The sequence below is a fragment of the Phoca vitulina genome, unplaced genomic scaffold (assembly GCF_004348235.1).
Source record: "Phoca vitulina isolate PV1807 unplaced genomic scaffold, GSC_HSeal_1.0 scaffold19, whole genome shotgun sequence".
NCBI classification, from domain to species: domain Eukaryota; kingdom Metazoa; phylum Chordata; class Mammalia; order Carnivora; family Phocidae; genus Phoca; species Phoca vitulina.
The window spans coordinates 26,681,084-26,704,482 of NW_022589722.1; the positions used below are offsets into that span (position 1 = coordinate 26,681,084).

At 38.1% G+C, this 23,399-nt stretch overlaps 1 protein-coding gene and 1 non-coding gene across 5 annotated transcripts in view; one reads left to right on the plus strand and one right to left on the minus strand.

Annotated features, from left to right (window-relative positions):
• MRTFA (myocardin related transcription factor A) overlaps positions 1 to 23,399 on the minus strand; it is a 213,197-nt gene that overhangs the window by 77,888 nt on the left and 111,910 nt on the right. Inside the window, exons 1-2 of one of the 4 annotated variants that reach the window (XM_032416719.1) lie at positions 17,648 to 19,355; positions 15,328 to 15,425 (exon numbers count right to left, since the gene is read on the minus strand). The exons of 2 other annotated variants lie outside the window; for them this stretch is intronic. Coding sequence is in view for 1 of the 2 variants with exons in the window: in XM_032416717.1 (XP_032272608.1) it covers positions 17,648 to 17,693 (46 nt within the window). In the remaining variant the exon portion in view is untranslated. Of the gene's footprint in view, positions 1 to 15,327; positions 15,426 to 17,647; positions 19,356 to 23,399 lie in introns of those variants that run through there. One more of the 4 variants, XM_032416717.1, reaches the window with a different exon arrangement.
• LOC116640163 lies at positions 15,304 to 15,433 on the plus strand. Its single transcript, XR_004300988.1, has one exon. It is a non-coding gene; the product is annotated as a small nucleolar RNA SNORA33 (small nucleolar RNA).

The following is a 23,399-nucleotide window of genomic DNA, read 5'->3' on the forward strand; positions in this document are numbered from 1 at the left end:
CAGGAGTGTTTTTCTTCTTCCCAGTCTCTCCAGTATTTCACGTTCATATCATTCATCAACATACATTTATTCATACCTATTATGTATCAAGCTAAACAGATGCTGCATATAAAACAGTAAAACAAAATTAACAATAGCCGGCTCAGTCAGAGGAGCATGCGATGCTTGATCTCGGGGTCATGAGTTCGAGCCCCACGTGGGGTATAACAATCACTTCAATAAATAAAAAAAATTGAAAACAAAAAAAAACAGTAAGAGGCAGATACATGCCTTCATAGAGTTTATAATCTAGTGAGGGAAATACACACTGAACAAACAAAAGAATCCCATAAATAAACATTTAATCTCAAAGTATAAGTGCATGAATAAAGAATGAAAAAGAATGAAAATAATCAGAGGGGAACAGGCTGGGTGGTGGAAGAAAGGAAGGGGGGGCAGGGCATTCTCTAAGACCTGTGGCTAATAGGATAATAAATAAAGCAGATGGGAAATAGGAGGGAGGGAAGGAAGGAAAAGTAGATAAAACCCAGGAAGCCAAAAGGAAAAGGGTGGTGGAGGGGGGGCGATTAAGGAGGTAAGCAGGTAAAACTATGCATACTGGGAAGCTTACTATTCCAAGAGTACAAATGTTGACTGCAGGACTAGATATTACCTAAGCTCTTATTCTAAACTATCTAAAGTAGAATATGATCCCTATGCAAGTAGGGACCCTAGATTCTCAAACACCTTTCATGTAATACCTAGAAAATTCTATGAGTACATCAAAAATATACTTTTTTCCCAAAAATTTATCAAAGTTTTTCTAAAAACATTCATACTGCCATGGTAGTTGGGATTAAACATAAAGTTAGCAACACTGAGTCAGTTGACCAAAAGCCTAACTGCAAGGAAGATCTTCAGGATAAAGCTAATGGAAGATTATTCGCAAACATCTCATGGACTGACTTCAGCAGACATAAAACTCAGCTTTTAAGAAGTCCTAAAAGCTCTGTACTTCAAAGTTCAGCAGGAAAGGGAGAAGGAGGCAAGAGACCTTTTTCTTAACAGAGCCAACAAGGACCTTCACATGGAAAATGTTCCTACTCTAAAGATATACAGGTTTAAATTTACTTCCTACCCACAGAAACTATTCGCTACATCGGAAAAAATTTCTAATACACACTTATGGCAAGACATTCAAGAGGTTTTGCTTAGTTTCAAACATATGACACTAGTTTTTTGGCCATGGGTGTAGAGTCAGAAATCTTACTACACTGTAATTCAAAACAGCATCCTTTCTAATCTTCATGAACAGGTATAAGACTCACTGTTAAAAGCATGGAAACTTTCTAAATAGGGTTAAGTGTAGAGAAAAGGTCATCCTTATGCAGAAAGGAAGTCCAGGACAACAGAATTTAAGATGAGTATTACAGGGGCGCCTGGGTGGCTTAGTCAGTTACTCGTGTGCCTTTGGCTCAGGTCATGATCTCAGGGTCCTGGGATCAAGCCCCGTGTCTGGCTCCCTGCTCAGCGGGTAGTCTGCTTCTCTCTCTCCCTCTGCCCCCCACTTTCCCATGCTTTCTCTCTCAAATAAATAAATAAAAATCTTTTTTTAAAAATACAAATATTACAAAAGACAAGGAGGTTAAAGGTTTTTTGTTGTTTTTGTTTTTGTTTTTTTTAAAGATTTTATTTATTTATTTGATAGACAGAGAATGAGAGACAGAGAGCATGAGAGGGAGGAGGGTCAGAGGGAGAAGCAGACTCCCTGCCGAGCAGGGAGCCCGATGCGGGACTCGATCCTGGGACTCCAGGATCATGACCTGAGCCGAAGGCAGTCGCTTAACCAACTGAGCCACCCAGACGCCCCTTTTTTGTTGTTTTTAATGGTTATGTCACAGAATTCTGGGGAGAGGGATAAGGCAGGAAGAGAAGGGGGCAAAAAATATACGTAAGCAATGTACTGAAAGAACAGGACAAAGAAACTTAGACAAGTTGGGTAGGCTGTCAGGAGATACTATATACATTTGGAGGATAAAAGGATTTGAAACTCACCCAGAAAACAATATAATGTGGTGATTGATAAAGAGCATAGTTTCTGAAGCCAAACCACCTAGGTGCAATCTAAGCTCTACCACTTACCAGGTGTATGGCACTGACCATGTTCCTTATCCACTTTGCCCCTCAATTTCACTATCTGTAAAATGGGATGGTAAGAGCATCCATCTTATATAGTTGTTGCAAACATTAAAAGAGTTAATATATGTAAGGAGCCTGGAACACTGTGGCACATGGTAAATCCTATTTGAGTGCTGGCTACTATTATGTTATTTTAAATATATTTTTGTATTTTTGTTGGAATTCTCACAAAATCCACTTAGAATTCCATACTCTAGAAATATGCCTCTTATGTTTTGGGATTTGTCTGTCTTTGCATTTTCCTGTTTGGTCTCTACTAGTTTTTAATGGTTTGTTTTTAAAATATAAGGCTGTCTCACAGCAATCAGACAAGAAAAAGAAACAAAAGGCATCCAAATTCGTTAAGGAAGAAATAAAACTTTCACTTTTGCAGATGACATGATACTACATAGAGAAACCCTAAAGACTCCACCAAAACACTATTAGAACTGATAAATGAATTCAGTAAGGTCACAGGATACAAAATCAATATACAGAAATCTATTGCATTTCTATACACTAATAATGAAGTAGCAGAAAGAGAAATTAAGAAAACAATCTCATTTACAATTGCACCAAAAATAATACCTAGGAATAAACTTAACCAAGGAGGTGAAAGATCTGTACTCTGAAAATTGTAAAATACTGATGAAAGAAACTAAAGATGACACAAATAGAAAGATATTCCATGCTCATGGATTAGGAAAATAAATACTATTGAAATGTCTACACTATCCAAAGCAATCTACAGATTTAATGCAATCCTTATCAAAATAACAACATTTCTCACAGATCTAGAATAATCCTAAAATTTATACGGAACCACAAAAGACCCCAAATAGCCAAAGCAATCTTGAAAAAGAAAAACAAAACTGGAGATATCACAATCTCAGATTTCAAGATACACTACAAAGCTGTAGTAACTAAAATAATATGGGGGCGCCTGGGTGGCTCAGTCGGTTAAGCATCTGCCTTTGGCTCAGGTCATGATCCTGGGGTCCTGGAATCGAGCCCCACACTGGGCTCCCTGCTCTGTGCGGAACCTGCTTCTCCCTCTCCCTCTGCCTGCCGCTCCCCCTGCTTGTGCTTGCTCTCTCTGTCAAATAAATAAATAAAATCTTTAAAAAAAAAAAAAAAAAAAATATATATATATATATATAAAATAGTATGGTACTGGCACAAAAAATAGATGCATAGATCAATGGAACAGAATACAGAGCTCAGAAATAAATCCACAACTATATGGTCAATTAATCTTCGACAAAGGAGGCAAGAATATGCAATGGGAGTGGTATCAAATAAAGCATTGACAGGGTCCTGGGCCGCTGCTGGTTTGAGGAAAAAAGAATATGCAGTGGGAATAAGACTGTCTCTTCCACAAAAGGTGTTGAGAAACCTGGATAGCTACATGCAAAACAATGAAACTGGACCACTTTCTTACACCATACACAAAAATAAACTCAAAATGGATTAAAGACCTAAATGTGAGACCTGAAACTATAGAAATCCTCGAAGAGAGCACAGGCGGTAATTTCTCTGACATCAGCCATAGCAACATTTTTCTAGATAGGTCTCCTAAGGCAAGGGAAACAAAAGCAAAAATAAACGACTACATCAAAATAAAAACCTTCTGCACAGAAAAGGAAACAGCGAACAAAACTAAAAGACAGCCTGCTGAATGGGAGAAGATATTTGCAAATGACATATCCAAGAAGGAGTTAGCATCCAAAATATGTAAAAAACGTATAAAACTCAACATCCAAATAATCCTATTAAAAATGGGCAGAAAGCATGAATAGACATTTCTCCAAAGAAGACATGCAGATGGCCAATAGACACATGAAAAGAGGCTCAATATCACTAATCATCAGGAGAATGCAAATCAAAATCACAATGAGATATCGCCTTACACCTGTCAGAATGGTTAAAATCAAAACACAAGAAGTAACAAGTATTGGTGAGGATGTGGAGGAAAAGGATCCCTCATGCACTGTTGGTGGGAATACAAACTGGTGCAGCCACTGTGGAAAACAGTATGGAGGTTCCTCAAAAAATTAAAAATAGAATTACACTATGATCCAGTAATCACACTACTGGGTATTTACCCAAAGAACAGAAAAACACTAATTCGGAAAGATATATGTACCCCTATTTTTGTTGCAGCATATTTAAAAATAGCCAAATTATGGAAGCAACACAAGTGTCCACTGATAGATGAATGGATAAAGATGTGGTATACATATATACAATGGAATATTAGCTATAAAAAATAATGAAATCTTGCCATTTGCAACATCATGGATGGATCTAGAAGGTATAATGCTGAGTGAAATAAGTCAGTCAGAGAAAGACAAATACCGTATGAAATCATGATTTCACTTATATGTGGAATCTAAGAAAACAAAGGAAAAAAGAGACAAAAAAACAGACTCTTAAATATAGGGAACTGGAGGTTCCCAGAGGGGAGGCTGACAGAGGGATGGGTGAAACAGGTGAAGGGAATGAAGAGTACACTTTTTGTGATGAGTACTGAGTAATGTATAGAATTGCTGAATCACTATGATGTACACACACCTGAAGCTAATATAACACTGTACGTTAATTGTAATGGAATTAGAACAAAAAATATATATATATGGCTATCTTGATTATGTTTAAGGGAAATAACTGAAGATTTGTCCACCCTTAAGGCAGAGTTTTCAATAGGAAACACTCTTCCAGGGATTAGCTATTGTTAGGCTCAAGAACTGAGGGAGGGCAGGGGAAGGAAATCTGAGAGAGAAAATTCAGAAATCAACTAACAAAGCTGGTTTTCCTAACTTAGAAATTACCTCCCAAAACTGTTCCCTTGAAGGGTTTTGTGTAATATAGCACATTTCCTAGCAAGAGATCAGGGGCTGGGAGATAGAGATGATGTAGATGGCAAAGAAGTTCACACACTTGTTTTTGTTTTTAACATTACCTAGCAGTGCTACCAACTTTTCTCCTTTTGCTTACTTCCTTTAAGAGTGATTTTAACTCCAATCTCCTGGTGCCCAAATTAGCTCTGGGTACCCCAGAGTGGAGGTGAAAGGCAATCAATCTGATATGTTATACCCAATGGAACATTCTTCTGTTGCACATTAAAGAAAAACAGCAGTACAAACCAACAGAATGTTCCATAAACTTAACAAAAATTAGAACAATTACACCCACTCATAGTTTTGAAAAGAAGAGGAACAGAATCATGCTAGTTCAAAAGCATAAAGAGCATAGTCTCCCTGAAACTGATCAATCTAATTTCACTTTCTAAATTGACTAGATGGAAAAAGGTGAGAGAAATAAGCAACAGAAGTCAGAGTCCTTGGGTTAATTTTTCTAACAGTTGTTAGCCTTATATTTAACAAGAGATACGCTAAAGATCACTATAAGCTTACAACAATTAGAGATAATTTTATAAGTTTTAAAAATCAATTTTAGTTTAGATATAATAAGCTTCACCCATGTTATGCATGCAGTTCAATGCATTTTGACAAATGTATATACCTGCATAACTACTATGACAATAAAGACATACAACATTTTCATCCCCTAAAGTTCTCTCATACCCTTTTGCAGTTAACTTCTCTACTTCCGGCCCCAGGCAACAACTGATCTGCTGTCTGTCACTCCAGAAAAACCTGCATTTTTTTCTTACACAATTTTTTTTACTGAGATATAATTCCCATTCCATTCAATTCACCCATTCAAAGTGTATAATCCAGTAGTTTTTAGTATATTCTCAAAGGTGTGCAACCATCACTATTTAATTCTAGAACATTTTCATTACCTCCCCCCAAAGCCCCATATCCGTTAGCAGTCAGCCAAACCCCATCCCCATCCCATCCCCCCAACACCAGGTCCCAACAACCAATGGCCTATTTTCTGTCTCTATGGATTTGCCTACTCTGGACCCTTCATATAAATGCAATCTTACAATATGTGGCCTTTTGTGTCTATCTTCTTTCACTTGGCATAATGTTTTCAAGGTTCATCCATTTTATAGACTTTATCTGTACTTCATCCCTTTTCATGGCTGATTAATATTCCATTGCAAAGATCTAGCACATTCTGTTTATCCATTTATCAATTGATGGACACTTGTGTTGTTTCCATATTTGGCTAACACCACTATGATCATTTGTGTACAAGTTTTTGTGTGGACAAATGTTTTCAATTTTCTTGAGTATACATCTAGAAGTGGAAGTGCTGGGTCACAGGGTAACTCTATGTTTAATTTTTTGAAAAGCTGCCAAACTGTCTGCATTTTTCAAGTAAACTTTTTATGTTGAGGTAATTATGGATTCATATGCAGTTATAAAAAATAATACAGAGAGATCCCATGTTTCCTTTACCCAGTTCCCCCCAATGATAACATCTTGCAAAACTATACTGCAACATTACAACTAGGATACTGACATTGATAGAGTCAAGATACAGAACATTTCCAACACTACAAGGATTCCTCATGCTGATCTTTTATAACCACATCTACTTTCCTCCCAGCCCCACCTGGTCTTTGGCCCCTGACAACCATCAATCTGTTTTCCATATCCATAATTTTATCATTTCAAAAATGTCATACAAATGGAATCATATAGTACATAACCTTTTGGGATTGTTTTTTTCCACTCAGCATAACTCTCTGGAGAGTCATCCAGGGTGTTTTACGTATCAACAGTTGGTCCTTTATTATTATTATTATTATTATTATTATTATTACTGAATAGTATTCTACAGCCTGGATTTTTAAGAATATTATATAAATGGTATAATCCAGTATGTACTCATTGAGTCTAGCTTTTTACATTGAGAATGTTTTTGAAATTTGTCCATGTTTTTTAATGTATCAGTTTGTCCATTTTTATTGCTAGTAATTTTCCACTTTATGGATATACCACAATTTATCCATTCACCTGTTGATGGACATCTATGTTCTTTCCAGTTTGGAGTCATTAAGAATAAAGCTGCTATCAACCTTCATGTGCAAATGTCAGTATGTTTCCATTTCTCTTGGGTAAAGACTTAGGAGTAGGTCTGCTGGGTCATGTGGTAAATACGTTTAACTTCATAAGAAATGCCAAATTGTTTTCCAAAGTGATTATACCATTTTACATTTCACCAGCAGTGTATGAATTCCCATTGCTCTGTAGCCTTGTCAAGACTTGGTATTGTCAGTCTTTTTAATTTTAATTATTATAATGGATGAGTAGTGGTGTCTCATTGTGGTTTTAATTTGCATTTCAATGATGGCCAATGATGTAGAGCATCTTTTCATGTGCTTATTGTCCATTTGCATATTTTTTGAAGTGTCTGAGTCTTTTCCCTTTTTTTTTTAATTGGGTTGTCTTGTTACTTGAGTTCTAAGAGTTCTTTATATATTCCAGATACAAGTCCTTTGTCAGACACACGTAAACATTTTCTCCCATTCTTTTTAGCCTGTCTTTTAATTTTCTCAACAATGTACAAAGTGGACGAAAAAGTATTTAAACTTGATAAAGTCCAATTTAAGAGTTTTTCTTTTATAGTTCATACTTTTTGTGTCCTTTAGCTTTCACATTTAGGCGTATGACCCATTTCAAGTGAATTTTTGTGTATGGCACGAGATAAGGGTCAATTTTTTTTTTTTTTTGGTATACAGATAGCCAGCTCTTTCAGCATTCTTTGTTGAAAGGTTTCCTTTCCTGATTTATAAACTTTTATTTAAATGAGAGATATAAAGAAAAGTAACATTACTTTTAAATACTCAAAACCACTGCCATCTCAGCAGAAGATTCCCACACCTTCCCACTTCAGAGAGCACAGGCCTGTGCAGCAAGCTCCCCTGGTTCAGAGAAGAAGCAGTTTAACTTCCAGACAACAAGTAACATCTTTTTCTGAAGCTATTCATGAGTTCACGGAAAGGAAAGGAGAGAGTAAGCCCCCACCATTTTCCCATGATGCTGTGAGGTGCATTGGATATATTCTCATAACTGTTCAGTATGGTTTCAACCAACATCAACAGAAACAACTAACAATATAGCTTTCAGCAACACAGAGGGGTAGCATAGGAGGCATAAAGAGCAGTGCTTTGAAGTCAGGACATGGGGAGTCCAAGCTATGTGATCTTAGGTAAGTCACTTAACATTCTTAGCTCCCAATTTGCTCATCTGTAAAATGAAGGATCATCTCCAAGATCCCTTTTCAGGTAAACACTCTAGAATGTTTGTTGTTCTATTTGGTCTCTCTCAAAAGTCAAGAAAAGGCTAAGAAAATGTCAAATTGTGAACATTTCTCAAATGCAGAATACTGTACTAGGAGCAAGTTTTCTTCTCTTTTTGTTTCCTATTTTATCCAACGCTTCCACACTAATTAGACATCATGTAATTTTTCCAACCACTGCATTCTCATCTAGGAAATACACCAACAAGTCATCTTTATTTCACCTGTTCACCTCAAAAACAAAGTCAATAAAAATGTCTGTTGGAACAATACTTCTCAACTTTAACATGCACCTAAAGACCCTGCTCAAATGAAGATTCAGACTGTACGTGTGAGGGGGAGCCTGAGACCGTCCATTCCTAACAAGCTCCCAGGTGATACAGATGCTGTTGGTCCTTGGAACACACTTTAGTAAAAAGGTGTTAGAAAACTGAGGTCATAGATTCTGTTTGGGCAGCCTAATTAATGTTAACGCCTTAAGTTTTCAATACTCTCTACACAACCAAATATTTTATAAATTAGTCTTACAGCACTGATTTGAGGAATATAATCTAATTGATTCTCAAGAGAGTAAACTAAGATTACCAGTTCATAAAATCAAGGTCAATTTAATTAACATTTTAATTCTTCAACATAAGGGCTCCAGGTCCTGTTTACAAGATACACATGAGGCAATATGAGTTTTGCTTTTCTGAAAAAGAACAGATATTGTCAAGAGGATGTCACATGTACCCTAGGGTCAAAGAACAAAATACATAATGAAAATGTACTATCAAATAATTAAAACTTTTTTTTTTTAATTTTTTATTTATTTATTTGACAGAGAGATAGAGAGCACAAGTAGGCAGAGCGGCAGGCAGAGGGAAAGGGAGAAGCAGGCTCTCTGCTGAGCAGGGAGCCCGATGCGGGGCTCGATCCCAGGACCCTGGGATCATGACCTGAGCCGAAGGCAGACACTTAACGACTGAGCCACCCAGGCGCCCCTAATTAAAACATTTTATGCTAATGCCATTATTTTATGCCTAAGAGAATTCAGAATTCTCACCCATCAAAAACAAAAAAATAACTTAGTGTGTTTTGGTTTATAAAAACTTCTGAAAGGTTCCGCAAATTGAGAGTAGTTAAGTGTGCACAGGAAGGATCTATAGCTCTGCCAAGAACATGGCCTAATACAAACACTGCAAAGATAAATTTCCATAAATCTTACAAAATAGAAACAAAGACAAAAAATGTAAAAGGGATTTATACAAACTAGACTGGTCAGAACGAACAGCTTAATGGGATGGAGTGTCTCCTTAACATGCACTGTTTGGTCAGTGGAGTGCTCTGACTGCAGAAGTCCCAAATCAACAGTTTCAGCTCCAAATCCAAGATACTACACTTTCAGCCATTTTCTCCCTCTTATAACTAACTGTACCTACATGTATACACACACACACACACTTAAATATGGCTTTTATCAGAATACAACAGAAATGTATGTTTATGATAGAAAATCACAGACACACAGGAAAACTTAAAGAAAAAAAAAAACCCTTACGAAATCCTATTACCCAGCGACAGCTATTAATATTCTAGTATATATCCTTACATCCATTTTTAAGGTTTAAATGGATAAATAGTAAACACTTTCCCACATTTTTTTTTTTTTTTTTTTTAAAGATTTTATTTATTTATTTGACAGAGAGAGACATAGCGAGAGAGGGAACACAAGCAGGGGGAGTGGGAGAGGGAGAAGCAGGCTTCCCGCGGAGCAGGGAGCCCGATGCGGGGCTTGATCCCAGGACCCTGGGATCATGACCTGAGCCGAAGGCAGTCGCTTAACCAACTGAGCCACCCAGGCGCCCACTTTCCCACATTTTTAAATAATCTCATGACTACATTAGTTTCCAATCACATGAATGCACTATAAGTTATTTAACCAATCTCCTACTGTTAAAATTTTTGTTTCTGTTTGTTTCAGGTTTTTTTACTACTATAAATAATACTGCTACAAACATCCTTATATATAAATCTTATATATCTTTTATAATTTCCTTAGAACAAATTCCCAGAAGTCTTTCAAAGTTAAAGAAGAAACATTTTTTAAAAAGTTTCTAAGAGTTGCCAAATGTCAAACAGTTGTGCCAAGTTGTCAGAATATACAGGAAGAAATAAAAAACTATCTGCATTTAATAGTATTCAAAATCCCAACAACAAAAGCCAAAAATAACCATAATAACATAAAAAAACATAAAGCACTTACTATGTGCCAGAACCTTTATAACCATTTTACATACATTAACTCATTTAATACTTAGAACAACTATCTGGGGTTGGCACTATTATTGTTATCATTATTATTATTATTACTATTTTACAGATGAAATAACAGGCACAGGGAGGCTAAGTAATTTGTCCAAAGTCACACAGCTAATTAGTGGCAGAGCTAAGAAACCTGGGTTCCAAAGTCTATGCTCTTAAACACTATACCTACTCTTCTCAAACTCTGATGTCACAATTCCTTTACCCTCTTATAGTTATTGAGAACTTCAAAGAGTTTTTATGTGGGTTATATCCATCAGTATATTTTAGATAAATTAAAACTGAAAAAATCTAAAATATTTATTAATTCTTTACAAAATTTTTTAAAGATTTACTTATTTGAGAGAGAGAGAGTGGGGGAGGAGCAGAGGGAGAGGACAAGCAGACCCCACGATGAGCTCAGAGCCCAACACAAGGCTGGAGGATCCTGAGATTATGACCTGAGCCGCAATCAAGAGTCAGATGATTAACTGACTGAGCCACCCAGGTACCCCTAAAATATTTATTATTTCTTTAAAAAATAACAATAAACCTACTACATGTTAACATGCTTCTACGAAAAATATTATTTTCCAGGGTGGGGGGATGGGTTAGCCTGGTGATGGGTATTGAAGAGGGCACGTACTGCATGGAGCACTGGGTGTTATACGCAAACAGTGAATCATGGAACACTACAACAAAAACTAATGATGTAATGTATGGTGATTAACATAACATAATTAAAAAAAAGAAAAATTATTTTCCAAAACAAAAAAAAAGTAGTAAAAAGAGTACTACTGTTTTACCATTTTTGCAGATCTCTCTAATGTATAAATTTACTAAAAGACAGCTGAATTTTCATATATACTGCATTCAATCTGTTGAGGTATCATACATCATGTAGCTCTGGAAAACTACAGTGTACACTCATGAGGACAACAGTAAAAAAGGTAAATACCAATATAAATCTATAAAGAGCCTTCATCTTGCACCTACAGACAAGGTCTCAGGGACACCTAGGGGTTTCCCAGACCACTCTGAAAACCACTGCACTAGTTCGTACAATGCATGCTATACAAAAGAGCTGAAAGGCATGGTCTCAAGAACAAATATGCCTAAGGGCGGTCAGGGAAGGCCCAAGTAAGCGACATTTGAACAAAGATCTAAAGTAAGTGAGGGAGCAAGCCATGAGGCTACCCAGTAAAAAGTGCCCCAACTAGAAGGAATATCATCAAGTACAGAAGCCCTGAAACAGGAGCATTCCCTAAGGTATGCAGGGACAGCAAAGAGAATAGTAAGGCTGGGACAGATCAAGTGAGGGAAGAGGAGTAGATGCAATCTGAGAGTTACAGAGCTGGGGGCAGGTCATGCAGACTCTGTAGGCACTACAAGAAACTGGGCTTTTCCTGTGAATGAGAACCACTAGAAGGTTCTAAGTGAGAAGGGAGCTGATCTGACTTTCATTTTAAATGGAAAATATAAGTCACTGGTGCTTAAAGTAAAAAACCTGAATGTAAACATCAGTTCCATCTCTTACTGTGTGTCCCGGAGCCTCTCTGAGCCTCAGTTTCCTCCTTTGTAAAATAAGAAGATACAGATACCTCAAAGAGTTGTCAAGATCAAATAATATCCATAAAACACTTTAAAATTATAACACACTATAAACATTTCACGACTAAGTTTATTTTCACTATGTAATTGCCACGTATTCTTCTTTGCTAGGCCCTCTATACTTACCCAATTGCTGCAGCCACCACCCCATTTATGTGACTGCCATTGAGATTAAGGATGCCCCAGACCCATGACACTATGAATTCAGCCTGATAATGCCCTTGAGCTTCTTGAAAGGCAGAGAAAGTTATTTTTTGTTGTTGATGGCAAAGCAAGGGTTTTTAGTATTTTTTTTCCTTGTTATTATAAAGAAAATCCTTTCAAAAACAATGCATGTGGTAATCATAAAAATGAAATTCCAAAAAAAACAAGACTGTATGAAACTCATCTTCATTTGGCACTGATTTAATAAAGCTAAAACTGTGGCTCATGGTCTTGACAGCTTGCCTCATACAAAATGAAACAAAAGGGGAAAAAAGGATAGAGACAGACAGATGAATTCAAATTCCTTTGATCTGGGTCCTAACTCTAAGGGGATCCCAGATAAATCAATGAGTCAGAGAAAAGGCATTAAGATGTAATCCAGAATACCGATGACAACAGCCGTCTGTCTACCTGTCTTCTGAGATCACCGTCACGGTATGAGATCATCAACCAAGCCAGAGAAGGCAAAGCAAGATGGAGACAACCACTGGGGCCTGTAGTACCTGACTCCACTCCTCAGGGGCAGGAGCTAGACACTCAGGCACTGGTTTTTATCTCCACCTCTTAAGATGGGAGTCAATCTGAGCAGTGACAGAAACCTGCAATGGAAAAACCCAAGGAAAACCAAGATCTCCAGGGAAAATTATAAACAATCTCATACATCAGAGGTCTCTGATGGTTTCTTGTAAGTATGTTACAGCACAAAGAGCACTGTCATGGGAGTAAGGAAATAAATTCTCCTTCCATCTCTGCCACTAATTAATTATGTGGCTTCAGGAAATAAATTATCCTCAATGGACCCATTTCCTCATCTTAAATAAAAGAGAGGACAAGAAAATACCTACGGTTTCCTCAAGCTCTAAAATCCCTTGAATATAAACAAAAAATGTGTTTTTTAAAAGCCCACACTAAAAAAATAAAAAAAAAAATAAAAGCCCACACTAATATTTAGATTATTAGGAGATCAAAAAGGTAGGTATTGCTGAAAGTTCTGAAGTTTTTCACCAGCTCTATAGATCCCTGAGTGACATGAACCCAAACAAGGGGCCCTTCCTTGTGAACAGGAGTTAACCTATTACCAAAAAGGGCAAAAGTTATTTGTCCACCATCTTCCTTCAACCTTGTTTTTATGAATTACTACTCCCTTCTTTCCAACCCAAACTATTATAAAATATACAGTTCAGAGGCAAATTGTAACGATCAGGGAACTAGAAGTTAAAGAAATATGCAAGAATTAAGTAGGGTCGCCTGGGTGGCTCTGTTGGTTAAGCGTCTGACTTTGGCTCAGGTCATGATCTTGGGGTCCTGGGTTTGAGCCCCATATCAGGCTCCGTGCTCAGCAGGGAGTCTGCTTGTCCCTCTCCCTCTGCCCCTCCACCCTCCGCTCCTGCTCTCTCAAATAAATAAAATCTTTTAAAAAAAGAATTAAATATATAAACATCAAGTGATAAGGGAGTAAACGGACTGAGGAATGCTTTTCAATTATTAATATTTTTAAATAGATAGCATGTGTGGGTACAAAATATGAAAGATTCAAAAGGCAGATACAGCTAAAAACAAAGAAAACAGTTTTCTTTTTTTTTTTTTTTAAAGATTTTTATTTATTTTTTGACAGAGAGAGAGAGAGACAGTGAGAGAGGGAACACAAGCAGGGGGAGTGGGAGAGGGAGAAGCAGGCTTCCCTGCCGAGCAAGGAACCTGATGTGGGGCTCAATCCCAGGACCCTGGGATCATGACCTGAGCCGAAGGCAGACGCTAAATGGCTGAGCCACCCAGGCGCCCAGAAAACAGTTTTCTAAGGGATAAATCAAAAAGGGCACTAAGAGGACTTCAGTGCATATTGTGCTCCATTTCTTAGGTGACCCTGGGATCATGACCTGAGCCAAAGGCAAGATGCTTAACGACTGAGCCACCCAGGCGCCCCTGGAGGATTCATTTCTTAATGCAAAACAGATTTTAAAAATTTTGATAAAATCTTGATTTAAAGGCTTATGCCTATTTCATAGGAGAAGTATGCCAAACCAAATTTTTTCATTTATTTAAAAAAAAAAATACTTACTGAGCATCTACCATGTGCCCATATATAGATGAATATATTACATTAGATTACTAAATCTAATTAGAGAGATAGGTAAAAATGATAATTCATCTACATTGTAAAGATGGTGCTGTAGGAACAGAGAGAAGGAAGGGCTGACTCTATTCAGACAGGGTTCACAGAAAGGCAGCATATGAACTGGATCTCAAGGGGTCAGTAAGAGACCACCAGCAGGGGCGCCTGGGTGGCTCAGTCGGTTAGGCGTCTGCCTTCGGCTTGGGTTGTGATCCCAGGGTCCTGGGATCGAGCCCCGCATGGGGCTCCCTGCTCGGAGGGGAGCCTGCTTCTCCCTCTGCCTCTGCCCCCCATTTGTGGTTACTCTCTCTCTCTCTGGGTGTTCTCAAATAAATAAAATAAAAAATCTTAAAAAAAAAAAAAAAGACCATCAGCACTAAGGAATGGATAAAAGTCTTTATATGCAAGTATCTCACCAAAATCGCCAAGTTCCAGATACTAAATGAAAACTGGTGGGGCCCCTGGGTGGCTCAGTCGGTTAAGTGTCTGCCTTCTGCTCGGGACATGATCTCAGGGTCCTGGGATCGAACTCCGCATTGGGCTCCCTGTTCAGTGGGGAGTCTACTTCTCCCTCTCCCTCTGCCTCTGTATTCTCTCTCAAATAAATAAATAAAATCTTTAAAAAATTTTAAACTGTTAAATACACAATGTACCCTGGAACTTTGCTCTAATAGTCAGTATCCTCATGTTTAATATAGGGGAAAGACTGCATCCTGAAGCCAGCCGATTAATCTGCTTACCTGAATGTGTTCCTGCAGAAACTGAGAAAACGCTGGCAATACGAATGCCATGGTACGAGCCTTAAAGACCCTGAAGTCCTTAAGGTCCCTGAAAATGGCTATAAGAAGAAAAAAAAAAAAAAAGACTTTGCATCCTCAATCTTGTCTAAAAGAGTTTATTTTTAAAATCTTATTAAACAGTGGTTTCACCTATAAAGTATATATTCATAAAAATCCAAATACCATATTGCTAGAATAACCTATGGCTCATATAGTCTAAATGTCCTGACTTTTTAGAAAGAATGATTGGCTTCTAGCTTATCAAGGCTTCATAATGAGCTTTTTCATTTCTTATCATAAATACAGCTGTCATATTATTGTTGCAATCCAGCATAATGACTACAGCTTCAGAAGAAAACAGTAACAACTTTACAAAAATTTTGAGCATTTAGGAACCACATGTACTAGAGAAATCAGTTTGCTATACCCAGTTTCTCTTTTATGAACATAAGCAAAAGACAGAGGTACATATACATGCTATTTATTCTCTACAGACCTTTCATTCTACCTGTACCCAACACCCTTGTCAATTTTATCCATACTTGTCTTACAAACTATTATCCTTTGAAAGTTTTATGAAGTAGTTGGTCCAACAGATGGGTGGCTAGCCCTGCCCAACATATGTCATAGGAAAAATAGCTCTTAGGCAAGACAAGTTAGTCCCTTTCCCTTATCCAGCTGGGAACCAGTGAGACCCCCTTAGGGGAGAGCAAATAATCTTTTAACCTTTATTAAGAAAAGTTACTGGACTGAGATAATCTGTAAGTAACAAAGCAATCAAAGAAGGGAGAGAGAGTTCAAATGCTAACTTATACTCCCTAAGATAAAATATGCACTTGCCCACATATAACAGAGAAGGGCAACAAAACAAAACAAACCCCGAGTCAGTTTAACTAGGAGCTATTTCATCAAAGACAGGTAGGAAACAGATAATACTATCTTGTTTAGAACAGAGCTCAGGGGCACCTGCGTAGCTCAATCCTTAAGCATCTGCCTTCAGCTCGGGTCATGATCCCAGGGTCCTGGGATCGAGCCCCACATCAGGCTCCCTGCTCAGAGGGAAGCCTGCTTCCCCCATCTCTCTCTGTCAAATAAATAATAAAATCTTAAAAAAAAAAAAAAAAAGAACACAGAGCTCAAGAGATCTGGGGAAGGAAAATGAAAGGCAACAACCTAAAAAGTATAGCATATATGAACAGAAGAACTCAACTAATAAATGACTCATCATGGTCTTATTTGCAAAACTAGACAGAACAGAATGGTAGCAGTATCTTTCCTCTTTGCCCCCTGTCCATAAAGCTTAAGCTGATAGCATCTGATCCTGTCTTCAGATGGGTATCTGTCTCCTTCAACATACTATCTAAGTGTTCCCCAAGGAGAACAGTAAGACCAATTCTGCCAGAGACAGTTATCTCCCCAAACCAAGGAGCCTATCTCATTCTAATGAGTGAAAGCCAGTGGAGGGGAAGAGGTCCGCAAATGCCACTTGTATGAATCTTTCAAGATATGCTCTGAAACAGGAAAACACTACAGACTACATTTTAGCAGAAGTCTAAAAATAACGAAAGAACATTCCCTATTTTTAGATATCTAACTTACAAGTTTCAAAAACACTAAAAGTAAAGGAAACCATTAAAAACAAACTGGAATTTTAAACTGTTGTAAAAGACACTTTTGAGTTGAGAAACTGTTTTTAGAGACAGAATTTTAAAAATCCTACATTCTTTGTTGACTACTTTCTTGCTCAAACTTCCCCATCTTCAAAACTCAGAGTCTCAATCTTCTGTATTATCAAGAGCATTTCCAAGAACCAAAAGATGATTCAGAAGGTTATACCACAAAATGAGAAAGAAGGAAAATTTTAAAACATGCTTTCATGAAGAGACATAATAATAGAGTGTGGATTAGTGATTAAAGACAATAATGTATAAAACAGCAAAAGCGATTTAATTATCCTACATTAAAAGCAGTGCTACAGATAATAATAAAACACTTAACTAAAGGGAAATGTTTTCTTCCCCTCACTGAAGTCTTAAGTCAGTAAACATCTAAAACAAAGCTATGTCTGAATAACTAGAGTAACTAGAGTTTACAACTAGAAAAAACTACTAATTTTTTTTTTTTTTTTTACAATAGAAACCCGAACATGCAGTACATTCACTGGACAATTTGTTTACTCCCAGCTATCTTCCTCCCATCTCTATCCAAACCTAGTACAGATATACCCAACCTTATTAAAGAAACCTGTGGCAAATAGAATCTGCAGGAAATACGGAATTACCGGACTGCACGGCCATCATTAACATCTCAGGTTCCAGTAGAGTCATGACAGATTCTTCTCAGAAACAGCAGCCCACAAATACAATGAAAAAATTCAAAGTCACAGAATATGTTGTCTTCAGAGGCTACCAAAGCTTTCATAAATTCAGTATCGTGCCTTATGCTCAGACTGTGAGAACTCACTCCCCTCCTCAGTGCAGTTACCAATTTATCCACCCTTCAAGCAAGTCAAGATGGCACAGAGTTGAATTACTGCCGACAGGAAACCAACAGGCGCTCAAGTTAAGACCTATGAAGTGTGGTTAGAACAGTGAGTGAGCTCCTCCTCCTTGCTGTTCGTCTCTGGGGGGAGGGGAGACACATAGAGAAAGAGACCTTCAGAACACAGATCAACTGCTTTTTTTCCCTCTTTTCAGAAAGAGAAGATGCGGTTTGTTCCAAACCTTCAGTATAAGGGGCGTTGCTGCTAATGCAGTTTAGAGCAATAGATTAAACATAATCCAAACAACCCAATCTTTTGAAACAAACAGCCCAATTACTGACGTATTAGTGGGAGGTGAGGATGGGAATTAGGCACATATACACACATGCATACAGATGAATATGTATGGTGACTGAATTTTCTGCAAAAGAGTTCTACGGGCTTTTTCATCTGTGATATTTATAGATAACAGGCTAAGGAAGTTGAACATTTAACTACAGAAGTGCAACTATTTCTCCACCCCAACTTCAATTAAAATATCTGTTTCAAAAAGTCATCTGAATACATTCCGGAGCTGTAATTTGTCTTTCAGATCTGCCAGTCCCCTAAAAGGGCCCCTTAACTTGTTCCTGTGTGAGACATTTGGGCTGTCAATAGACAGTTTACTGATGCTATTTGACTTTTCTAAAATGTGTTATGACCTTGCTCGATGTATGGAACACATAAGACGATAGTTCAAATACATAACAATTACCCTTTCCTGATAAAGAAACTTTAATTCTTTTTCCACTAGCACAGAGCAGGCTCTTCTGAGTAAGAACAAACACGGGCATTTTACCTTCCACTGCAAAAACAAAAACAAACCAAAATCCTTTCAAATCACAGCAATTTCATTTATCTGAAGTGAAAAGCTCATTCATTTCCTTTACGGTCCTTTTTACTAACTGATCGTGATAATAAGGATACTAAGATGCCTGTTGGCATATCTGATTGACTTTTAAACAGCTGAAAACTAGAAATCCATGTTTGGTATGTTTAGCTAGAATCCCTCAATCTCTCTGGCCAAGCAGCAGCCTGTATCCTGAACGCCTGCTGCTGCAGACGCAGCCCAGCAAACGCCAAAACGCTCAGAGTCAACCAATGATAAATGAAAGCACTACGAGACCTCAGAAGAGAAAACAGTCTCAGAATGAGTGAGGGCAATATTCTGTTATTAGAAAAAGGAAAGCAATGCAGATTTGGGGTGGGGGAGATTTTGTGGAGGAAAGAAAAACTTCCTTTCGTTCTCACTCCAAGAACATCATGTTTAAAAGAAAAGCCAGAAAAGCTCTATATAGAACTGTGGGAATGACTCAACAGGCAATGGAGTGGCAGCCAGTGTGGGCTAAATGCTGCTCTGGGAAGACAGAAGCATTCTCACTGGCCCCTTCTGGCAACCAAATTCTCAACTGTCTTATGAAAAATGGGTACATTTCAATTCTCAGACTACACAGTACTCTGGTCAGAGGTTAGCAACTAAAGGAAAAGCATCTTTAGGGGCACCTGGGTGGCTCAGATGGTTAAGCGTCTGCCTTCGGCTCAGGTCATGATCCCAGGGTGCTGGGATCACGCCCCACGTCTGTCCGGCTCCTGGCTCGGCGGGGAGCCTGCTTCTCCCTCTCCCTCTGCCTCTCCCCCTGTTCATGCACTCTCTCTCTCTCTCTCTGTATCTCTGTGTCTCAAATGAATAAATAAAAAAATAAAATAAATAAAAAAAAATAAAGGAAAAGCATCTTTAAAAGGGTGAATCATTCCTTTGTCCCTACGTGGGCTGTACAGTTTGCTGTGTGAGGGTTTTTCAAATGAAACAAGTTCTCACAGTTCTGTACTTACAGGAAAATAAATACAAATTATAAGATTCCTGCACAGAGGATGGCAAGAAGGGCAGAGGGCTGTGTCCTTCCTAAAAATGTCTCTCTTGGCTGTAGAAGAGTGGCAGAAGGCCACGACTGTCAATACTGCAGCCCTACAGAGATACCGACAGTCATATGGTGGTGGGAGCAATAAGACATCACAGTGCATCTGATGGCTAGCTTTTTCCTGGCAAGTCCACTCCCATTATCTCCTCTGCAATGTGGGATAAAAAGAGCTAAAGAAAAGGAAAACAGGGGTGCCTGGGTGGCTCAGTCGTTAAGCGTCTGCCTTCGGCTCAGGTCATGATCCCGGGGTCCTGGGATCGAGCCCCGCATCGGGCTCCCTGCTCAGGGGGAAGCCTGCTTCTCCCTCTCCCACTCCCTCTGCTTGTGTTCCCTCTCTCGCTGTCTCTGTCAAATACATAAATAAAATCTTTAAAAAAAGGGGGGGGGAAACAATTTTTAAGACAGAAATCTAAAAAAATTAATCTTTAAAGAAAGTAAACAATAAGCCACATAATCTTTGCCTACTGCTAAGATTTTGTATTTACCTTAAAGAGTATCAGCACAGCACCAGATTCACTGTGAAACTGGCTTTAAGACAGGTTTCACAATTCTAAAAGTCTGAACTCCTAGGACAGCCTCAGTGCCACTATCTCTGGGTCAATTAGCAAAATTTCACAGAGAACTAAAGTAAACTTTGATAAGGTCTTTGTACAAGTGAACATGATTTTCAAATTAATGGCACCGAGGAAACGAAGGGTAATGATCTTAATTTCCAATTAAATAAAAGTTCTTTTGCTTTTAATCATAACTCTCTAGCTAATCAACACAAATATGCTATAGTCTCTATTAATACACACAAAAGGGACTTGGTAACTATAGAATATCAATATAGTGTATTCACAAAGCTTCCCCTCACCCCCACAGGCTCCCCAAAGGCCTTTAATGTTCATAATCAAGAGGAACTAGACAAGTTCTTATCCTACTTGACCTTCCTATTGGATCTGTCAAAGTTCCTATACCTTTCTTAAAACTTCCTATTTCCTTGATTTTCTTAAAAATCGTACTTTCTTCCCTCACTGACCACTCCTCTCAGAATCCTAAGTAGCTCTCTCTCTTTTTCTGCTGCTATCAGGGGCACCCCTTCCCTCTTTTACATATTCTCCCTGGGCAATCTCATCCTTTCTTGGGGTTAACTACTACCCACATTCTGATCCACATCTAGCTCTGACTTTGCTGTGCATCTCTACCTGGCTATCCCATATCAATATGTCCCAAAACAAGTACCCAATACCACCCAGCACCAACCCCTCAAGATATATTGCTTCCATTTTCCCTATCTTAGGTAACAGTACTCAGGTCCCAAACCATAAACTTAGACACCCCTCCCTCCAGCCCCAGACATCGAAGTATAACTGTCTCATAACTTATTCCTCAAACCTATCCTTTTTTTCATCCTTACAGCCAGTGCTTTATTTCAGGTCCTTCAAATTTCTTGCCCAGAATATAGCAACATCTTTAAAAAAAAAAAATCATAGAAACATTCAAACACAAAGGTAGAAAGAATGGCATAATAAGCTGCTTATGTACCCCCATCACTTAGCTTCAAAATCTGTGGCCCTCCTACCCTCCCCACACACAGCACCCAGCCCACATGGGATCATTCTGAGGCAAATTCTAGCCATAATTTCATTTCATCTTTATTCTGTACATCTAAAAGAACATTTTTTTAAACAAAACCACAATACTATTGCCACCCAAAATTTTAAAAATCCCTTAATATCATCAACTATCCACTCAATGGTTAAATTTTCCCAACTGTCTCAAATTTTTTAGTGTTGATTTATTCAAATTAGAGTCCAACTGGGACAATATATTGCATTTCACTGATGTCTCCTTAATCTCTTTCAATCCATAATCCCTCCCTTCTCTTTTTTTTGTAGTTTATTTGTTGAAAAATCCAGGCTGTTTTCCCACATTTTGGGCTTTGCTAACTACACCCCCCATGGTGTCATTTAACACGCTGCTCCATCCCCTATATTTCCAGTAAATTAGTACGAGTTAAATACAGAGGCTTGATCCAATTTAGCTCAAAGCTTTTCACAAGAATATTGCAAAGGTGGTAGTGTGTACTTCAGCAATAGCTTCTAAACTGTCTCCTCTCTGGCCTTGCCTTGATTAAAAACCATCCCTGTTACCAAGTAATTCTTATTCATCTTTCAAAACTTAGTTTAACTGCTGCCTTCCGATGATCCTGGCACTCTCCCCACCCTCCTCACACTCTCCATGGATATGCTAAATACCCCTCATTTATGCTCCCCCAGAACCTGTGCCCACCTCTATTACTGCTCTTTACCACATGGCTTAATGCCTCTGCATTAACAGATGGAGCACAGTGTCTGACATGTGACAGCATTCATAAATGTATGCCAAATGGAATGAAAAGTCCTATTTAGTGCAGAAAATTCTAACATTATGGGAAAAGTTCATAACAACTAAAGAATCCCTACCTACCCAGAAAAGGCAGGTAGTCTTACAATTTTCATTAAAGCACATGCTGAAGGTGCTATTATCTGGAAAACTACATGAGGAAGACTAAAATTATCCACAGCATTGAAGTAGAGTTAAATAAGGACAACCACAGTAATGCCGTTAGGGATATTAAGTGCTAATGACAATGAAAATGCCCAAATTGTAGGGAATGAATAGGAGAAACCAGAAAAACAGAGAGCATAGCTCACTACAAAGTAAGAATTCTTTAACACCAAAAGCTGTCAACGTCACCAATAACTGATATTAATTTCTATGATGGAATGTAGTATAGACAGGTAATATACATAAAGTTTAATAAATGCCTTTTTATGATCTCTGTGCGATTTCAGTACACTAAAATCTAATCTTGTTCCTATGGCCATATCTGACGTAATTCTCACAAGAGCATGTGGTTTACTGAGGTTCCGCTCTACAAAAATCTAATCATCATAATGAAATTGTACAGGTCCCAACCAGTTAAGTCTCTCCCCCAGAAGATACCTGGTTTTGGGCAAAGTGAAAACACCCAATGATAACATAACCCAACACCTAGGCAAGTCACTACAGGTCCTGGTCAGCTTCCATTTCCTGTGAACAAAATCTACTACTGAATGAAAAGCCCAGTCAAGATCTGCAAGGCTGGGAGGATCACACATTACCAAAGGTATGCTATTCCCTGGCCTCAGGATACATGAAGGCAGTATTTCCAGGTAACTTTTCAAAGAACAGTAAATGTTAAGGGCTATGATAGCTATAAATATAAACAGCCAGGTCATTCATACTGTATGTCTGAAATATGGTCCTCAAGCCAGTGGGGGCACAAAGACAAGGGTGAACCAGACTGACACTGCCTCTGCCCTCAGGGCCTTCCTTATTAAGAAGTAGGATAGAAAATCTCTAACCAACAATTTAAAAAAGAAAAATGAAAAAAATGAAGTATCAAATAAGAGTACAACCAAGTTGCTGAACAAATATGAAAGAGGCAGCAATTAGTTCTGGTTACAAGAGATTTGGATTGCTTCTTAGGGGAAAGATGATGTGAGCTGGCTCTTAAGAAAATTAATGGACCAGAGTTTATCAGTTTCTTTTTCCTTTTTTTTTTTTTTTAAAGATTTTATTTCTTT